At 32.1% G+C, this 16,010-nt stretch overlaps 2 protein-coding genes across 2 annotated transcripts; both read left to right on the top strand.

The window, feature by feature from the left end:
• The first annotated feature begins 1,795 nt into the window (after positions 1 to 1,795).
• On the top strand, positions 1,796 to 2,404 carry LOC113860790 (two-component response regulator 24-like). The gene is made up of 2 exons (XM_027493297.1): positions 1,796 to 2,008; positions 2,219 to 2,404. Exons 1-2 carry the CDS (start codon positions 1,796 to 1,798, stop codon positions 2,402 to 2,404), a joined length of 399 nt encoding a protein of 132 aa, XP_027349098.1.
• Positions 2,405 to 7,182: 4,778 nt separating this feature from the next.
• On the top strand, positions 7,183 to 7,730 carry LOC113860792 (two-component response regulator 24-like). Its single transcript, XM_027493298.1, has 2 exons — positions 7,183 to 7,383; positions 7,551 to 7,730. Exons 1-2 carry the CDS (start codon positions 7,183 to 7,185, stop codon positions 7,728 to 7,730), a joined length of 381 nt encoding a protein of 126 aa, XP_027349099.1.
• Positions 7,731 to 16,010: the final 8,280 nt, after the last annotated feature.

A 16,010-nucleotide genomic window follows, 5' to 3' on the forward strand; every position in this document is an offset into this window, starting at 1 on the left:
ATTGATTACAGCATATCTAAATTGATTAACGGACCAACAATCTATATATTTTTCTAAAGAAATGTTAGTATATTGATCAACTGATATACATTCTTTAGCAATAATTAAGAATAACTCAAAAAAAATAACAAATTTTAAATAGATATATCTTATACAGTTGTTAGCGGTGTTAATTAAACCTATTTATTTATTAACTATTCAATTTACCGATATATGAATTCAATCAATCTATCTAATTATAAAAATAAAAATTAATAAATAAGTCAGATTAGATTATTTGTTATCAGATAAATAATAATCCATCTAACACATTTTATAATTCATTAAGTTAAGTGGGCCAAAATTTCTTAGTAATTAGGCATGAGTCTTGACGAAACGAGTTTTAAATTTTATAGTATTTCAATATATGAATTTACATAAATATTAGTTTTTACTTTTACAAGATTATTTTATGAGAAATATAATATAATTTAAATAAATTGGTTGGACTTTTTATTTTATCAACCAAGGAAATTTTATGACAAAAATGAATACAAGGGGTATTCAAACCTTCGAATAGATGGGTTAGACTTAGATATCTATCTGTGTTAAAAGTAGTTAATAAACAGGCTAGATGATTTTTTATTATACGAATTATGAATGCATTGAATTTTTTAATACATGTTTAACATATCATAAATGAATTAATACTTTATTTTTATCGACAAGCTATGAATTTTTTAAAAATTATCCAACTCTTTCATACCTCTACGCAGAGAAGATGAAATAAGAATCCAATTCTATTTATAAGCAGGACAAACTAGCTAGTAGCATTCTATGATTCTAATAGCAGCTGTAGACACCACGTAATGTATTATTCTCGTTCTGGTAAAAAAAGTAATGTGGGCATGTGTGCTTACCCATGTTTATTCTCTTCCTTGCGTTGTAAGGTATGCATACACTCGATGGCTCAGGAAGAATGAAGTTATATAATAAGTTTGGCATACTCGCGCGCTCGGTTTTCGTGCCAAAGAAAATGAAAGGCAAATAACAAAAGGACCCCAAAAATATACTTCGAAATTTCATTGTCTTCTTGTCTTGTGAAAAATAGAAAAAAGGTGCCCTACGAATTTATTCAAGATAGGAATCATCCCTCTTTTGGGAAAAATATCACTCTCCCTCAGATTTTTAGATTTTGAACAAAATCCAGAGACTCTCTTCCAAACTCAATGTTGATGCTAGCTCACATACAATCTAACACTTCGTTCCTTCTTTTCCATTTCATTTCAATCTTACGTCACAGCTTACTCAATTAACCACATGGGAAGGATATGTGTATATATCTATATATATATATATATATGTATATAGCAACTCAACTAGCTAGCTAGCTATATATTGATCCATTTTCATTCTTCCCCTCCTACTCATAATAGTGGCTTTAGTCTCGGAATTTGAAGAAAAAGGTCTCATTCAGGTTAGTGCTCCTGCTACATTCTCTTGAAACCTAGCTACATGCATATTAACAACTGGGTTTTACTGATCAATATCTTAAATGCATTGATTAAATAATTTTTAAAAAGTTTAAAAGTATGTTTAGAATGTATTAAAACATTAACATATATAAGAGTACACTAACAATATTTGAACAATTTTTTTTATTTTTTGAGCACCGATTACCATTTGCCTTAATAGTTATATATCCTTGTTGTCTAAAGAGGAAAGCATACTTATTAGTTCTTCATTTATTTATTTGTGCAACAAGTGGTGAGGAGACGTAAAAAAGTTGTGGAATCCCAAAACAGAACCCGATCGAATGGCATCTCAAAACTTGGTCACCCATTTAACAGCACTTGTTGTAGATGACAATATACTTAACCGAAAGATTCATCAAGAGATGTTGAAGAGTGCTGGAGTGAAAAATCAGGGAGTGAAAAATGGCAAAGAAGCAGTGGACATTCACTGCCATGGACAAAGATTTGACCTAATTCTCATGGACATGGATATGCCTATTATGAATGGTATTGAGGTACTTGATTAATTATGTTACACTCAAGTTTACCGCTAATCAATTGTGTTCCATATAACAGGCTAAGGAGTTGAACGTTATTTGTTTAGACTTGCTTTACCATTTTAATAAGGAAGCTAGAAAGTATGAAATAATGATTGCCCAATGAAGATGTTTTTATTAAAAATAATCGTGTTTGTTCTTGTTTTTTTATGTTTAATTGTTATATAGGCAACAAAGGAACTTCGTTTAATGGGCGTTCGTAGCATGATTGTTGGTGTCTCGTCACACTCTAGGGAAGCAGAAATACGAAAATTTATGGAAGCCGGGCTGGATGACTACCAAGAGAAACCCTTAAACCCTGCTAAGTTTAGTTCAATTCTTAATAGGATCAACCCCAATTTTACTGGTAAGTGAAAACCCAACCGTGTAGTGTATGCAGGAAAAATTACTTATATTGGGCAAGTTATCAGTTCCCTAGCATGTTTGCAAATTTCACATAGGACTTTTTCTTTATGGTAATTATGTATTCTTCTTTAACTATGGTCAATTATTATCAATCTTTAGTGTTCTCAGATTCTATTTTCTTAGAGCACAAAGTACAGTATCTACGTGAGTATAAATGTTGCTCAAAATAATTAAGGAAAAGACTTGAGAAAGAACACTAGTTCAACTTCTTTAAAACCTAGATATTAATATCTAGCTGTACTGTTTCGCTATATGTAGTCTTATTAATTGCTGGGTATTTTGTATATTGCTACGTGCATGAAACTTTGGTGGCGTTCGTGTTTTATTTCTTTTCTCATTTTATCTGCATCGCCCATATTTTTTGATGCTGGATTAGAGAGGGAAAACGGTAGTCATTGAACAAAAACATAAAAATATTGCGTTAACGGTGTGAAATGAGTCTCCTTTTGATGAACAATTCAATATAAAATGGTATACCCTATTATTTGATCGTGCCAGCATATAATTGGAAAGTAATGTAACATTCACCCATTGAAACCTCAAAGAAAGGATTGTGCATGGGTTTGTAGTTACTTGAATTTAGTTTGGATTGAGGTGTAAGAGTTTGGGAATATATTTTTGAAGGTGTAATGCTCCTTGGAATAGAAGATGCATATGTTACTCCACACTTGCGCTCACGTACGGGTGAAAATGGTTTAATTGCAGGATTGAAAATTAACCAAGCTTACCTCATGTTCAGCTTGATAATGGGCATATAATGCTAAAGTCAAGATGTCAGAATCAAAGAGATCTGGCAAATAATAATTTATTAGTGGAGATAGTTAAGCTTTATGGAACGAAGTGGATAATAATTAAGAAAGAGGTTAAATAATTGAAGGTGTGATTTATTTTTTTCAGTTTTATTTTCTGTGAAATTTTATTTGTTTTAGTTTTTAAAAATTATAAAAAACAATATATTTTTAGTTCCTAATAAATTTGGGATTATACTATTTTATTTAAACAAGAATATTTTGTTAATTTAATTCCTTTTAATTTGTTTGAAATACTTCCTTCAATCGTCTCCAACTATTCAACATCTCTCTCTCTCTTTCCTTCTTCCCTTGTCTACTTTTGCCTTGTAAATTAAACATTCGCAGCACCGTGCTCCACAAAACAAGCAAATGTCCTTTACGAGTGGTAAAATTATATACAAATGGTAAAGTTACTATGAAGTCATCAATACTAAAGCAAGCAAATGTCCTCACCATGCTCAACATATATACATAGATATTTTAAAAGTACGTGCTGTGAACTCATCAAGAGCCTAATTACCTCCTTTTAAAAAATTATAAACAAAGGAGTTCAACCTGAAGATTGAAAGTCTGGAATATTATCTCCTACAGAAAGTAGGCCATATAATATTAACATCGATATCTTCTCTTATTAATCAGTTCCCTGTTTAGTAGTAATTGTCTCTGTAGAACTTTAATTTGACCTTTTTATTTGTATCATTAATATATCAATTGTCTTTCCTAATACCAAAAGATTTGTATTTCCTACAGTCACTTTTTCTTACTTTCATCGTTCCCTTTTTGTTTTCACTTAAAATAAATTTATCTTTTCTAATAATATTTGCATTAAAATTCTCTCTCTACTTTTTCACATTATATAAATTGTTCTTCTTATCAATATCACTCTAGTCTCTAATTAAAATTATCTCTCTAATCAATAAGCATTGCAAAGAGAGCCTCTAAAGTTCTCATTACAATCTACACGTCAATGTTTTGTGGTAGCCCGAGACGACCATTTTTGTTGATAAATTAAGGCAAGCTTAAAGGCAGTTTGATCTTGAATATTAATTTGAAACTTTTTCAAGTAACTTTTTCACTTCTTGATCAATCGACTTTTTCATTTCAAAGTATATTTAAAGCAATTTAAGTTGTATGAAGAACTTTTAATTTTCTGTTCTATATAAAAAATGAAAATTAAAAGACACGCTAGAAGAAAAAAATTTGATAAAAAAAAGTTGCTTCTACCTTGAAAATTTACTAAAATATAATTATAACTCAACTATCAATAATGGATTAGATTTATTTTTGAATTGAAAGTTTTGAAACAAATTATACAAGTGGAAATATCACTCCAGCGGACACCGTCAATCATATAAAAAAAAACTTGATTTATTTTCGAATTTAGATATATTTTTAAGAATTATGGTAGCAATTCTTGCAATTATTGCTTTAGAGGAAAGAAGTTTTATAAAACTAAAATTGATAAATTGTAGAGGAAATAACTTAATTGTATAACGATTACATTTTATGAGAATAATAAATAAATGTGCATTTGTTTTTCTAGTACAATTTTTTTCCTGTTGATTTTTTAAAATATTTTGACCAGAAGTTTTTAAAAATAAAATAGCAAATTCAAATCTATATAAATATTTATTTTCTAAATTAAAATAGAATATGAAATTTAACATAACTCGTGCGTTACAATAACATGAAACTAATTAATTGCCTCGTATTTGTTTTTTTCTTAAAATCTACTATTTCCAAAACACCTGTAACAAATAGACGCAAATGTAACCGCGATGCATTTTGCATGCATATATTGTGATTGCTATTTAACCCACAAGAAATGGTTCAAGTGATAAATATACTTCAGAAATTTGGCTTAAGTGATAGGTAAAAATACTTGTAAAGAGTAAGGATTTTAATGTTTCAAGATAAATTAATTAGTTTTACATTAAAAGGATGAAAACAAATATAATAAGTATATTTTGTAAATTCAATAATATAGCTAAATATCTCGTTAAATTCAAACGTGTGTGCGTGTTTGTTTGGTAATCTGATGGCATGCAGCATATATATAGCTCCTATTAATAATATAGAAATGTTTCTAATGGACTATTGAAGAAAGTGAGGGAAACAAATAAAAATAAAATTTCTAATGCATTTGAAAAAATATGAAGGTTCTTTATTTGTGTAAATTCACGACCCTTGTTACAATTATGGATTAAACGAAGAGTAAAGATGAAATTAGTGTGATACCACCTTTTAATTAAAGTGGACTATATGCTTTTTAATTTAAGCTCTACACCATCAAAGCGGCAACCTATTACTATTTATGTTCTGGTGGCATCATGAGATTATCATCATTATCATATCAAGGGACAGACACAATGTACTGAACATGCAAAGGTGGTTTTTGCTAATTTTGTTTTGCGGAAAAAGAAAATTCACTTCTTCAAATATTAGAAAATATATAAGAATAATGGATACTATCTGATTTGATCAGGATTATCCGTAAAATTTTAGATAGAAGCCTAATACCTAAATAAGAAAATAATCTTTAAAACAATCGCATGCATATTTATTAGCTTCTTTAAAAAAAAAAACATATTTGACTTTTGTATTTCTCAAGCTTTAAATACAAAATAATCCATTTATGGCATAATTAAGTTTCAGTTGTCATTATTGTAATTCTAATATTAAAGAGAAGAAAACCAAAGTTGGACTAATGAATCTAACTTCTAAGAGATATACAAAGTATAAAATGCAAAGAAGATCAATGAAATGGATAAAAGCGACCAAAGAAAGTAAGAATATTCCAAAACTATTTACAACTAGGGCACACATATGGCATACTATTACAATATTTTAGGCACTAAAAGTTAACTAATTGCTAAGGATCTGGTTGGGGTAATTGTAGTCCACCACGAAACGAATTGCCAACTTGCCATGTAACATCAACAAACAAGATTGAATGTGACAAAAGTTATGACGCACAATAAACAACATTGAGTCATATAAAGTAGTATTTTTCACGGTCACCCAAATTGATTTTCACTTTATATAGACCCAAATCATGTAATGTCCTGGTGAGAAAAATTAAATGTGAACTATATTTTAATAGAAAATTGGAATGAACATATGCCTCTGCTTTCTTCTTGCATTATTGTACGGTATAGATAGACTTGATGGCCTAGGAAGAAAAGTGATATTTAAAAAGTTTAGGCATAGCTGTTTTTTGTGCCAAAGAAAATGAAAGGGATTGAATGGAATGAAGTCTCCTACCTCTCCAAAAAATAAAAAAATAAAATTACTTTGAAATATTTTGTCTGCCTGTCTTGCTCAAATTAGGAAAGATGCCCTGGAAGTTTATTCAAGATGGGAATCAACCCATTTTAGGAAAAAGTTTAGAATTCAACAGATTTTGAGATTTTGAACAAAATCCCATAAGATACTTATCCGAATCCAATACTGATTAATACCACACTTTTTTTCTCGTCTCTCTTCTCTTCCTTATGCTTTAATCAGCAGCACACAGTTCTATACCTCTTTGAACCATACGGAAAGAGTATATATATAGCTCTCCTAGCCATCCACTTATCCATCATTCACTCCTATTTGCTTTTGGATAAAGAGTTATCCATTCAGGTCAGCATTACAACATCAGTTATTATAGGATGATCGATCTACTAGAGTTTTAGATCATCTATAATTTACTAATTAATTAATTAGTAATTTGTTTCATATTTTAAAATTTTACATCATCAAATCCAACAACAGATATAAATGTTGGACTGCCAGTAGACCAAGACCACACCTTATACATTTTCCTAGAGCATTATATTTGGACACACAAATATATACACGTATCTAACAATTGCAATTTTTTGGTGTTACAGTGGAACAGACAAAACCAAAAGCTGCTTTGGTAGGAAGAAGTGAAGACAATTGAAAGTCATGGGATCTCGCCAATTAAAGGCACTTATTGTTGATGATGACATGGTGATTCGAATGATTCACCGCAAGATGTTGAGCAGTGCTGGAGTGCAAAATGAAGTTGTGGAAAATGGCAAAGAAGCAGTGGACATTCACCACTCAGGACAAAGTTTTGACCTAATTCTCATGGATAGGGATATGCCCATTATGAATGGCATCGAGGTAACATTATTTTCACCAACACAATGTTCAATGATTCACATCTCAATTACGCGTGATCCTTAATGTTTTATAATAATAATGACGTTTACTATTACCATCATTTAATAAGAATAATCTTGGTAGATTTTATTATAACAAGATTGATTTTTCTATACGTTGGCACCTAGGCAACAAAGAAACTTCGATCAATGGGAGTTGATAGCATGATTGCTGGTGTATCTGCGCGCGCTGTGGAAGCACAAGTACGAGAATTTATGGAAGCAGGACTTGATGAATACCTAGAAAAACCTTTGACCCTCTCTAAGCTTACTTCGATCATTAACAAGACTAACGAATCGCATAACTGATAGATTAGATGGTAGTGGCTGTATATCAATAAAAATGTACCCTTTATTCTTTGAATATTTTTATGTGAAGCTTTCATTTCTTCAAAATATTTAATGAATAATGCACATTATACTTATTTATTTGAGTGTTATTCTGATGCAATAAAATACCACACTCGGAGGACATTCTATTTACTTTGATTTTTATTTTAGTTTATGTATTTTTGCTGATAATTATAAAAATATCATATTACTTTTACTGTAGAAATAATATGAAACTTTTATAATAGGAATGAGAACATATCTATTCAAAGTAAAAGAGAAAAACGATCCAAATACATCTCTTAGATTATCTCAATTACTCATGTTTGTTGTGATTCTGAATTAGTTTTACACGCTTTCAATTTGACTGAAATGTGAGTTGTTTTATGTTAAAAAGACAACTTAAATTACAGATGAAAGTATTGAATTTCGTCAGAAAGATCTAGGCAGAAGTCATTCGTTAATTTTTTTCTTTGTAAACAAAATGATTAAAACTGGAAAATTTTGCAATTGATTAAAAGTTAATTTTAAAGCATAATATATGTGAAAGAATTTTATATTTATTAATTTGTTAATTTTGTCTTTTCATTAATGAGTTTGACCAGGGATTCAAGCGTCTTACAGTGTACACGATACTACTTTTAGCAAATTGCATGTTTAGGAAGAACTCTTTTCAGCTTACATGTATGGTGTAAATCTCAATCTCTTACTTGTGCTCTGGATAGAGTGGACGATCCAGCGGCATTCGGCATACATATCTATTGTTTACGCTAAATGCCTGGTAACAGATAGAAGATCATTATATCTTATGTAACTGTTAATATAATTAATTAATTTAATAAAAGTATATATTCATACCAAATTTGATCATAGTCTATAATTTTATAATAATAACATATCAAAGTTAAACCTAATTAGCTCATTAAAAACGTTCAACTTATTTAATTAATGATGCTCCGATCTTTAAAATTACAATCCCAGGCATTGATCGGATCATTCAATCCAACCATGCATTCCCCTAACTAATATCACTATTCCAAAGTTATTAATAAATGGGCAATTATGCATGCATGCTAAATGGCTTAATTTTTTACTTATGTTTTCTTTGATTTTTTTAATGAGCTTTGAATCCTTTTAGCTATTAAAATTTCAAGCTGAAATTAGTTTTTTTTTTTTATCAAAATATGTGTACTTAAAATTATGTTAAAAGTATTTATAAATATAAATTCAACAGAAATTATAACTAATAGCATTAAATAAACATAGATCCGTAACCTTTCAAATGTAAATTTAATCACTGATATGTATATTAGAAAATTAATTAAACTGTTTTGGTTGATTTTCATTTTAAAATTGATATATATAATTTAATTTGTTAAACCATTTAATATGACATACTAAGCCTCAAATTAAATTTTCAATACAACGATATTGTTTTCACCTAATATTATTTAATCAAATTATGTGAAATGAATATGTAAAGGGTAATGGATACTCTCAATTGAAAGTCTTTGGAAAGTCATCCTAGAAAACTATACCGACTTGGTGAGCATACAAAGGAGCAAATGGAGTAAATTTCCCAAAGCAAAAGCAAGATAGGAGCAATTGGACTCATTATAGGATAAGCAAAATCTATGAAGGCCCAATTCAAAGTGTGAAGCCTCCTCACCAGCTGCCAAAAGTAATTTCCACATGTTTATAACGGGGAATGCATAATCTCCTATATAAAATTTTAATATGACTTTTACATTTCTCTCACTTTTGGTAGACACTAAAGGAGTAAGATCTAACTAATATTTATTCAGAAAGATTTACAAAATTTTAACATAACCTACCATATACAAAATTCCTTCTTCTTGACACATGCTAACTGGTTTGATAAAAACCTTAAATCTTTCACAAACCACCTTATTACCACGATTTTTCTAGAAAATCTAAACCTTGATTTGCTCCAAATTAACTATGTACTCATGGATGGGATAGTGCTATTTTAAAATGGATTTGTTTCCGAAATGAGTCAGGTATATTTATCTCATTTAATATAAAGTATATAAAAATCTTAATTATTAAATTCAATTAAAAATGGCCTCAATTACTAGCTCGTTTTAGAGATAATTTGAACCTTTTTCCTTTTTCTAAGATATTTCGCACCAGTCTACTAAGGAAATACCAAGTGTGGGTTTGCCAGCTTGAACTGTGAGCCCAGAAACGTGTACTGCCTTTTCTTTTGTTTCTACATCTTTCCGTGGCTTCTTGCAATTGGGTGTTTTAATAGTTCCATTTTTAGTTTGCTTTTGTTTTATTAGTCATTTATTTGATAGATTGGAGGGAAAAGAAAAGAAAAAAGTAGGGTATATATGATACTAACGCTTTTTAACCTTCTAATAAGCATTCATTATTGTTTTGATCATTTTCAATTTGAAAGTTTTCTATGCATTGCTGTTTATGAGTTGATAAGATAATTAGTAGTATTGAATTGGACAAGAAATTGCGCTGCGAAAAACTTCAAATTAATTTGGGTGTTGTTGAGCTTCGTAGTAATGCCATTGAAGTGATTCGATTTATGGTATACCATATAAATTTTGACAATGGATTGCAATCTAGCTTACTGTAACACCGTTGAACTGTTGAATTGGTTGCTGGAATGATACTATTCAAAACAAGAGCATAAGAACTAATTAATAACCAGACTCATTTTACTCTGCTCGTACGTCATGATCCTTTAATTTTTCCCTTTTCTTGGAAGGGTGCCATTAACTGGGGACAGGTAATTTCAATTCAAATATTACTTTACAACGCATAACCGGACAGGTGATTTCAATCTTGGGGGGTTAATCCACTTAACTATCTTTCAAATGATATTTTTTGGCACTATGAAATTTTATCTACTGTCTATCTTTCTCACTTTTCAATAAATTTCGGTATGTACTGCATTCCTCAGGACATAAGGTAGAATGTAATTTTGGAGCTCTTAGGTAGACAAAAGATGGTTTTACCGTGGCAAATAGCGTTCAAATTAGATATGATCTAGAACATGTGTGTTACCCTTGTAAAGCAGGTTCCTAGTGCAACAAATAATTTTGTTAAGCTTTTGGGATAATTAAGTTTATGGCTTGGTCAGAGTCTTAATGACCAAGTGGTCTAGATTTTCATCTCATTAATTTAACCAAAAGTTTAGAATAAAAGAAGTGGGTTTGTGAATTAAAGGACTCTTGTTTGAGGGACGGGTTAGAATTGTACTATAAAATTCATGTGACTTAACAGTTGGTTTATGCGAGTAGCAACAGGGTTGTGCATTTGTCTGCTGATGTAAAATGATTCATTAAAGACTTGTTACGGTCACCCTTTCTGCAACAGTCTTTACACATGCCATACTGACCAAACAGTGCAACGTAAGTCACTAGCAGCAGGAACCAAGCCATGGACCTAAATAGCTTGAGTTTATGGATTCATCAAAGGTTTTTTAATCAACCTTGTACTGATTACCGGAACTCACAGAAGCGCTCAAAACTTCTGGGAGGTGCTACTGTTCTAAATAACCATATCTTTTTCATATGTTAGACTAAGTGTATGTTTAGATTCGCGCTTGATGACCTGTAAACGTGGATTTAATGCAGAAATTATAATTAGTAGCGTTAAAGTAAACGTAGATCCATAGAAACTTCCACATGGATCCAAACATGCTTAATTTCAACTTTCTCTTGGTTTTGCTTAAAAAACATTGTTACGGTGACTAACTCTTCTTTATCTTCATGACATACCTTCCACTGTAGATTTTAAGGTACTGCTAATGAAGATGAAGTTGATGAAAAGGAGATCTAGTAACTCTGTACTGATGCTCTAAATGCCTCCAAGGCTGCAGTAGAAGGAATTGTAGTATTGTACTGGTAGTTTTTTGGACTAGATCAATACACAGGTTAGTGTTTCTGGACTAACAAAATTGCTGATAAAATTAAGGCTTTCCTTTTGTTCGAGTGATATTGTTCCACTTATTTATACATCAAAGGATCTCTTGAAATAACAAACCTCGAACTTTGATCAGAAGATTGATATGTACTATGCAGATAATTCACAATGCTGTCAAGGTTGGACCTTGAATGCTTTTGTTCATGGCTTACTGCATAGAATGGAGCTCCATTGCCCTTTAAACGAAAAATTGACTTAATCCAATTTCTTATTGTAGTATTTCCAAATCTTTGATGTAAATTCCAAGTAGTCACAATTAGCCATGTCACAGAATAATGACTTAATACATTATCAAGGAAGAATTACGATTTAGGAACTTCTGTTAAAACTATTTCATCGACTCAAACATAAATTGAGATTGAAAGTGTTTAATAACGTTGAAATTGTGGCTGGTGTTAAAATTTAAACAAAAATTGTTTAATTATCATAAATTGAAATTATTTCTTCAGCCAGAGTTCCTAAATTAAAACGGTTGTCCCAAGCTAATCATAAATGTTTGTAGTATTAAATATCGTATTGTTGGGGTATCAACTCAATGCGGAAGACTGGATCAAATTTAATTGGAAATAAAGAGAAGTAAGAGAATAATGGAGACAAAATTTTAACGTGGGAAAACTCCAAATCGGAGAAAAAAACCCACGGATAACGACGAGCAAAATGATTTCACTATGTAAAAGGGAGAGTACAAAAAGTCCTCTAAAAATATGATGACAAAGAGTAATAAATCACTCTATTTTTTCTTTTAATAAATACTCTCTCAGAATGGAATAAGAGTTACAAAATAACACTCTCAAATTTCTTCTTCTGATCAGTGAATGATCGATTTTCGTATCTTGACCTTTCGTAATTCATTGCCTTTTATAGGCAAAAAAACTGCTACAGTAACTCGTTATTTTTTCAATGTTGACTGTAGCAATTTGACAAATCATGGACGGTGCCTACCAAGCGACTGTAGCAATTTGACAAATCATTGGACGGTGCCTATCAAGCGGAAAAATTGAGCCATCAATGTTGACTAACAATTAATTTTGACTAACAATCTCCACCTTGGATCAATTTTGATAAATTGTTCGACGTCGTTTAAACCCCGAAGGGTGTTCAAGTGGTGTAGAGACCAACCAAGTCCAAACAATGTTGGAACTTGGTTTTTGGAAGAGGCTTAGTAAGCATATCAGCTGGATTCTCAGATGTATGAATCTTCTGAACCATGACTTCACCTTTAGCAACAATTTCTCGAATAAAATGATGTCTCACATCAATATGTTTTGTCCTATCATGGTAGCGGTTATTCTTGGTCAAGTAAATAGCACTCTGACTATCACAAAACACAGTAAGAACATCTTGTGTAAGACCAAGTTCATTAATCAGACCTTTAAGCCAAAGAGCCTCTTTTACACCCTCTGTTGCTGCAACATATTCAGCTTCAGTCGTAGATAATGATGGAAGAGACTGAAGCTGAGCTTTCCAACTAATAGCACAGTTACAGAGAGTAAATATGTAACTAGAAAGAGATCTTCTTTTGTCAAGATCGCCACCATTATCCGAATCAACAAAACCTGTAACTTCAGTTGTTGCATGATTTCTATCAAATACCAAGCCAATATCAGAAGTACCTTTGAGATACCGAAAAATCCATTTTACAGCACTCCAATGATCTTTTCCAGGATTATGCATATGCCGACTCACCATACTAACAGCATATGCTAAATCAGGTCTAGTGCATACCATAGCATACATAAGACTGCCAACAGCACTAGCATAAGGAACGCGTGACATACGCTCCATGTCTTCCTCTGTCTCAGGACAAAGATCAGATGATAACTTGAAATGTGCAGCAAGTGGAGTAGAAACAGGTTTGCAATTAGACATATTAAACCTGTCAAGCACTTTCTCACCGTATTTTTGTTGAGATAGGAACAATTTACCAGCTTGACGATCCCTGCAAATCTCCATACCAAGAATCTTCTTAGCTGCACCCAATTCTTTCATCTCAAACTCATTATTGAGTTGAGTTTTTAATTTTCTGATCAGAGACTTGTTACGTGATGCAATCAACATATCATCAACATATAGTAACAAGTATATGTAAGATTCATCAGGAAGTTTTTGAAAATAAATACAGTCGTCATATTGACTTCTGCAATAACCTTGCCCAATCATAAAGGAATCAAACCTTTTATACCATTGTCTCGGAGCTTGTTTGAGTCCATATAAAGATTTCTTCAATCAGCAGACAAGATGCTCCTTACCAGAAACAATAAATCCCTCAGGTTGCTCCATATAAATTTCCTCTTCCAGCTCTCCATGCAGAAAAGCTGTCTTAACATCAAGTTGCTCCAATTCCAAGTCAAATAAAGCAACAAAAGCAAGCAAAACACGTATGGAGGTATGACGAACAACAGGTGAGAAAATCTCATTAAAGTCAATACCTTCCTTTTGACTGAAGCCTTTAACAACCAATCGTGCCTTGCATCTAGGATCTTCAACCCCGGGAATGTCGTCTTTCTTCTTATAGACCCATTTGCATTTCAAAGGCCGTTTGCCCTTGGGAAGTTCTGTTAAACTCCAAGTACCATTCTTATGAAGACTTTCAATTTCTTCATTCATAGCCACTAGCCATTTTGAAGAATCAGCACAAGAAACAGCCTCAGTATAACTGGCTAGTTCAATGTCGTCATTTATTTCTTGTGCAACAGATAATGCATATGCAATTAAATTATCATCACAAGCATAATTTGCATATCTAGCTGGCTTAGTAATCGTCCTTCTTGGTCTGTTTTGGGCAATGGAATACTCCTCTTCCTGCTGCTGAATTGGAGAAGTGGTAATCTCATCAACATCATCATTACCACAAATATCAGCGCTAGACTCATTGATAGAAGTAGATGGAACATCAACATTAGGAGTTGTAGATTTCAACTCCAACTCCACCTTCTCGCTAGTACCCTGCAGATTATTAGTACTAGTAGAAGAAATCACAGAAGTTTGTTTTCCAAAAGATAATAAAGCATCCTCATTAAAAGTCACATCTCTACTGAGAATTAATTTTTGTGACTTAGGATTCCATAAACGATATCCTTTAGATTCAGATGCATAACCAAGAAATATGCACTTAACAGCTCTTGGAGCTAATTTGCCATCATTGACATGTGCATAAGCAGGACATCCAAAGATTCTCAAATTGGAATAATTAACAGGATTACCTGACCAAATTTCTTCTGGAATTTTCAAATTAAGTGACGAGTGTGGAGAACGATTGACCAAGTAACAAGCAGTTGATACTGCCTCGGCCCAAAATTCACGTCGATGCCATAACCCAGCATTTGAGAGCATACAACGAGCTCTCTCAAGTAGAGTCCTGTTCATTCGTTCTGCAACACCATTTTGCTGGGGTGTTCTTGGAATGGTTTTATGTCTAGCAATTCCATGATTTGCGCAGAACTCATTAAATTCACCGTCACAGAACTCTAATCCATTATCCGTTCTGAGCTTCTTGATTTTTCTCCCTGTCTGGGTTTCAACAAGAGTTTTCCACTTCTTAAAAGTGGGAAATGTCTCATTTTTATACCTAAGAAAATAAACCCAAACTTTGCGAGAAAAATCATCAATAATAGTCATCATATAACGGCGTCCTCCATAAGAGGGAACTTTAGAAGACCCCCAGAGATCAGAATGAATATAATCAAGAATACCCTTTGTACGGTGAGTTGCAGTAGAGAAACTTACTTTTTTTTGTTTCCCAAAGACACAATGTTCACAAAACTCTAACTTACCGATACCTTGATTACCAAGGAGACCTTGCTTGCTCAAAAGATGCATGCCTTTTTCACTCATATGGCCCAGGCGCATGTGCCATAATTTGGTGACATCATTATCAAGCATAGAAGAAGATACAGCTGCTGAACCTGTCACAACAGAACCTTGCAAGAAATATAAAGTACCAACTCGGTTACCTTTCAACAAAACAAGGACACCTTTTGATACCTTTAGGACTCCACCTTCAGATGAAAACTTGCACCCAAGAGATTCAAGGGTGCCAAGAGAGATAAGATTCCGCTTTAATTCAGGAATAAAGCGAACATTAGTCAGAGTCCTGACAACACCATCATGAGCCTTGATCTGAATAGTACCTATTCCTTCAACTTTGCATTGGGTATCATTAGCCATTAAGACAATACCACCATTAATTGGTTCAAAAGTGGTAAATAGATCCTTATAAGCACACATGTGGTATGTGCATGCAGAGTCAAGAAGCCACTTATTTTTACTTCTCTTGTCAGAAGAGATAACAGA

Source organism: Abrus precatorius, unplaced genomic scaffold, assembly GCF_003935025.1.
Source record: "Abrus precatorius isolate BTA unplaced genomic scaffold, Abrus_2018 Scaffold3, whole genome shotgun sequence".
In the NCBI taxonomy this organism is placed as follows: Eukaryota; Viridiplantae; Streptophyta; class Magnoliopsida; order Fabales; family Fabaceae; genus Abrus; species Abrus precatorius.

Excerpts from the sequence above, each read along its gene's own strand:
- LOC113860790 (XM_027493297.1), top strand. The coding sequence starts at position 1,796 with ATGGCATCTCAAAACTTGGTCACCCATTTAACAGCACTTGTTGTAGAT. Across the intron at positions 2,009-2,218 it reads CTATTATGAATGGTATTGAG|GCAACAAAGGAACTTCGTTT; the intron begins GTACTTGATTAA and ends ATTGTTATATAG.
- LOC113860792 (XM_027493298.1), top strand. The coding sequence starts at position 7,183 with ATGGGATCTCGCCAATTAAAGGCACTTATTGTTGATGATGACATGGTG. Across the intron at positions 7,384-7,550 it reads CCATTATGAATGGCATCGAG|GCAACAAAGAAACTTCGATC; the intron begins GTAACATTATTT and ends GTTGGCACCTAG.